Raw genomic sequence first — 5,597 nt, 5'->3', positions numbered from 1 at the left:
TACATTTTTGAAACAACTTTATTAACTTTTTTGTATAAATTTTGTTAAACATTTTTAAATTACACTAACATCAGTTCTTTATTTACCAGGGATGGATGGATGCAGCTGCAGGCCAAACGGGTTCAGCTAAAAGCGCAGGAGCTTCATGGGCAACGACCCATGGACTGCTTACCAAATCGCTTCTAAAACTGTGGGTAGCAGCAGCTGAGAGAGGCAAGACTGGTGAAGATACTACATTATGGACTACTGGAGCAGCTACGACTGGATGAGCAGAGTAAGCAATGACAGGTTTGTTGATGACGTCTCTCCTGTAGGTAGAACTAACGGCGGCAGGGACTGCTACTGCTGGTAGGCTGTAGGAGACTACGGGAGTTTCCCATCCGCTTGGTCTAGCTGCAACGACGGCTGCGAGTCCGAACAACACCACCAATTTAAACATTTTTAAAAGGTCTGTGTTGAATTAACTCACGAAACTGATGAAGAATTATGATTTTTTTCGCGTTTTATACTTTCTCGAGAGAATTTTGTAACTTTGTGCATTGGGAGAATTTGTTTGATCTTCCTGAATGAATTTAAATATGTACAGGACAGTACTAGCACTTAGTAAAAGAAATAAATAGTTGACAGTTATGATATACAAATGTAAATTTTGTTTTTTCCTAGTTGTTCAATAATGCTATATTCTCCGAAAGCTCTTTTCTTTTTCTTTTGACATTTTAATACAATTTACTATTTTTGCTGGGAAATAAGTTGAATTTTACTTTAAAATAACTTTATTTCTCATTTGTTCCTAAAATACAAATAAAAAAATGTGTTTTAATTATATTAGAGTAACAAAAACAAAATTTGTTTCATTCGTATTTTCAGAACGATTTCCAAAGTACACATTGAATCAAATAACAGGTTATTAAAAAACCCAAAAAAGTCAAATTGTTCTCCTGCGGGTACCATCTTGAAAAGCACTTTTTTGGGTAACCCCCTATTAAATGGTTTTAAAAAGTGATTGTGTAGTTTAGGTCGTTCCGTATGGCGTTGGAAATCCAGGCACATTCCCACACTTATTTAAATTATATTCCGTTTGGATTCTTGTTTTATAAAACTGGTGACGACTGAGGAGTCGCGAAACGCGTTCTGGATTTTATTGTTCTTAAGCTATTTTCGTGTGACATCTTATGGTAATTTACTATTTTAGATGGGGATAAGCCACAATTTTAGTTTTAAATATCTTTTTTAATAAAAAATAAATTTTAACGTAAAATTGAGGCTTATTCCGATCTAAAGTTTGTGGTTTCACTTAGAGGTTACCAACTGTGATTACCTTATAAACTACAATGTTAATACTTATAATTAGTAATAAGATATAAATAATTCTATATTTTGGTATCAGAGAACGGCAGTTCTCGTCAGTGGAGCACAACCCCAACAACAATACACCTACAAGCGACACTATATATACACGAAATTTTCGATTTTATAAATCTGACTGAATTGAAAATTGGACCAGATCCCATCTTAAAGTTTAGGAAAAAACTCACCCATCCATATGTCAATTCTCCATTTTGGTCCAAGGGTGTGGATTTTACGGCCCTTCAATTTATGGTCTGTTTTTCGTTCTAGTCCCCAAAACTCCCAAAAATTTCAAAAATTTAAGTCTGAACTTTACGGCTTCTGATAGTACTGATCATTATCTTTCCAACAGATGTCTAATCTTAAAAATCAGTTATACCATTCAAAAGTTACCGAGCTCAGAATTATGACTCAATTTTTATTTAAAAAGGGAAAAATATTTGTGGATATGTTTGTATGTATGTTTTTATATGTGTGGATAAGTTACACCGATCTGAATATTTTTTCTGTGTTTTAAGAGGGTGTGAGGGCGGATTCAGAATCGGCGTAATTTTTGACTTCTGACTAACCGTAAGCCAGCTAGAGGGCTAGGTATATAGAAAATAGCATATTTTTTGGTCGAATATATCTTATTTTGAAGGAGAGACAGGAAAACCACAAATAGACCAAATTAATAGGATTGAGTTAAACTTTCAAACGGTGCCTAAAATATCAAGCTGAGATATATACACATACACTGCTCACCATAGCCGAAAAACTAAAAAATTAAACTTTGAAAATTTTGGTTTTTCGACAATTACTCAAAATTTCAACTTACAAATTGCGCCAATAACTGAGCGTTTGTAGAAGGTCTCCAGACGCTTCTAACGGTGTATACCTCATATCTGGAAAAATTCTAATTTTAAAGTTATAGGCTTCATAAATATGATTTAATCTATTTCTTATGGGAGAAACGGTTTTTCCTGCTCAATAATTCCTGTAATACGTTCAGTTACTATACTTAATCTTAGATGCATCAGGTACTACTTATCAGTACGTTTCAAACTCATGTTTATTGATCAAAATCAGTTGAGCCGTTCAAAAGTTATAGAGCTCCAAAAGTATAATTAGTCCAGGAGCTGAAACTTTTCACTTCGCAATTTTTACAGAATGGATCGATTTGCTTGAAAATTTGACAATAGGTAGTGGAAAGTCCAAGGACCACAATCTATATGATGCCGAAAGACGCTTTTACGATGGGGTGGTTACAACCCCATTTTGGGGTGGAAATTTTTTATTACAGTTTTACCGCAAATGTTGGTAAAAACATTAATTGTAAGCAAAAAATGTTTTATTCATTTTATTGATAAAATTAATAGTTTTCGGTTTATTGGTTACCGAAAATGTTAGTTTCATATCGAAAAAATCAATGTTATTAATCAGTTTTCTGCTAATAACTCAAAAAGTTTTTGCTTTATCAAAACAACTTTACTTAACCAAAATAAACCTTTTAAAAAAGAAACAAAGTTTTTTTTTAACTTTCTTTAAGACCAATAGTAATCGAGCTGTACTTTATTATAAAATATGTTAGCTTTTCTTCGTTAAATACTAAATATTAATATGTAGTTTCAAAGTCAAAAGACGGAAAAACTATGCATTTTTCGAGGATAACTTATAGAAATTAATTTTAAATGTTTCAAAAGATCTATCTTCAAAAATAAAAAATGAAGTATGTAGCTTAAAAATTAAGTGACTTATAATGAAAAGAATGCCATTCCCTATTTTTTCAGTCAAAAAGTTATCGGAAACAACCCCCTAATTACCACCCTATACACGAAATTTTCGAATTTCTAAATCTGACTGAATTGAAAATTGGGCCAACCCTCAACTTAAAGTTCAGGAAAAAACTCATCCAGTCATATGTCAACCATCCATTTTGGTCCAAGGGTGTGGATTCTACGGCCCTTCTTATTTAGGGTCTGTTGTTCGTTCTCGTCCCCAAAATTCTCAAAAATTTCAAAAATTTAAGTCCGACCTTTACGGCTTCTGATAGTACTGATCATTACCTTTCCAACGGATGTGTAATTTTGAAAATGGGTTATACCATTCAAAAGTTAGCGAGCTCAGAATTATGACTCAATTTTTATTTAAAAAGGGGAAAATGTTTGTGGATATGTTTGTATGTATCTATGTTTGTATATGTGTGGAAAAGATAAGTGTATGTAGAGTGTATATTTCAAAAATCTGCTACTTTACTGTAGTATACGTTGAATGCCACTGATTTTGTTGTGATCGTTAATCCCTCCCTTTTTATGAATATAAAGATTATCATCATCACCTGTGACCACTGACAGCCATGGAGGGCCAGGGTATCCCGTTGGGGTTTCTGAGCTCTAAAGCTTTACATGGTGTGAAGGCCAGGCTACACGCATCACTCCTAAAAAGATCCAACGTTTTAAATCTAAATTAATTACTTTTTAGTTTGTCTTCTTTGAGGAAATCATTCCAGCATCATGTATAGTCCGTCCGCTATAACTTTTCCCATGCGGTACGATTCATTTTCAATCAAATTAAGTCAAAACAGAAAGTGAAACGTACTCCGATGTATGTAGTATATAGTATGCAGTATAGAAAATGTATATACACATCGACGTTCGTTTCAATTTATGTTTTGACTTAATTTGATTGAAAATGAATCGTACCGCATGGAAAAAGTTATAGCGGACGGACTATATATTTCTCTTTTTGACTACAGTTCACCATATTTTCCTTTCCTTTGCTTGTTTTTCCATTCTCGTATTCCTAGTTCTTTGAAATCCTGTTTAATACCATCAGTCCATCTTTTTCTCAACCTACGTCTCGGTCTCTTCCCGTTTATTTCTTCTCTAAGTGCTGTTTTTAATTTATTTCTCTTATAATCATTTTTTCTACGTGTACTAACCAACTAAGGCGTTTACTTCGTATTTCTTTTGTGATAGTCGGTCTATTAAACGTTCTATTTATTTCATGGTTCATTCTTATACACCATTCCCCATTCTCCTGTATAGGTCCATGATTTCCTTAAAATTTATGTTCATTCCTGTTGAGCATAAATGTTTAAAATAATCTACTCTTTGAAGTTTATGCGCACTTAAAGATATATGAGTGCCTTCGATTTGTACTTTTCCCTAGTTGTTTTCATGTACTTACTTTGTCTTTGAGTCATTAACTTCTAGACCCATAGTTGATATGTGCCGCTTCTTTACATGTTCTTACATGCTTCTTTACATGTTCTTACATGCTTCTTTATATATTTTCTAGGTCTTTTAATTTGAACATAATATGTTCAAATAATTATAATATAATATAATTATATTATAATTATGTCTATGTAATCGGCGTAAGCTACGGCTTTTTGTGAATATTGTACCTTCTTTATCTTTAGGGCTTTTCCTGATAACTTGTTCCAACACAAGGTTAAAAAGTGCAACACCTTCTGTGAGACCTTGGTTAATATTAAGTACATTCATCGCACAGTTGATTTTGGATCCTTACTTTTGCATTGTAGTCCAGGAACCAAAGTTTCCACCTCGCAATTTTTACAGAATACATTAATTTGCTTCAGAATTTGAGAATAAGTAGTCGATAGTCCATGGATCAAAATTTATATGGTGTCGATAGGCGCTTTTACCATGTGGGTGGTTGGCACCCCATCTCGGGGGTGGACATTTTTTATTATATTTTGACCACAAAAGTTAATAAACACATTCATTCTAAGCAAAAAATGATTTATACATTTTTTCGGTAAAATTAATAGTTTCTAATTTATTCGCTATCGAAAGTGTTAGTTTTATATCTAAAAAATCAACGTTTTTTGATGGTATACTCATTTACGATTCACTCAATTTTTGCCGTAGAACAAATTTTATTAAACCAAGTTCTTGGGAAATAAATTACCTACAGTTTCATATTAAAACATTTTTTCGTATCTCTCATGCTAATCTTTCTATTATGAACAAAATGGCATTTTTTACCAAATTGCAAACATTCGTTATTCGCTTTAAACTTCAGTTTTTTTAAAAATTAATCATTATAAGCCAGTCAACGCTCGAATCTATTATTAATACATAAGAAGGATAAATAATGAGGCCAAAGATTAAAAACACCGCTAATTTACAATGGATGCTTCCAATTAATTTTCTCCTTTTTTTTTTCAAAAAATATATTGATTTTTAACCGTAACTTTTTATTTTTATCTTAGAAAGTTCGTTAAAAAAGGCTATTAACAGGCT

The 5,597-nt window shown here is 32.5% G+C and overlaps 1 protein-coding gene across 1 annotated transcript; it reads right to left on the bottom strand.

Moving 5' to 3' along the window:
• Positions 1-494, bottom strand: LOC114340799 (uncharacterized). The gene has a single exon (XM_028291573.2). The coding sequence runs from the start codon at positions 437-439 to the stop codon at positions 83-85; it is 357 nt and encodes a 118-aa protein (XP_028147374.1). The 5' UTR covers positions 440-494; the 3' UTR covers positions 1-82.
• Between the last annotated feature and the right edge of the window lie 5,103 nt (positions 495-5,597).

Source organism: Diabrotica virgifera, chromosome 1, assembly GCF_917563875.1.
Source record: "Diabrotica virgifera virgifera chromosome 1, PGI_DIABVI_V3a".
NCBI classification, from domain to species: domain Eukaryota; kingdom Metazoa; phylum Arthropoda; class Insecta; order Coleoptera; family Chrysomelidae; genus Diabrotica; species Diabrotica virgifera.
Note: the sequence above shows the minus strand (reverse complement) of the source record. Positions and strands in the feature narration are given on the sequence as shown.

Excerpts from the sequence above, each read along its gene's own strand:
- LOC114340799 (XM_028291573.2), bottom strand. The coding sequence starts at position 439 with ATGTTTAAATTGGTGGTGTTGTTCGGACTCGCAGCCGTCGTTGCAGCT.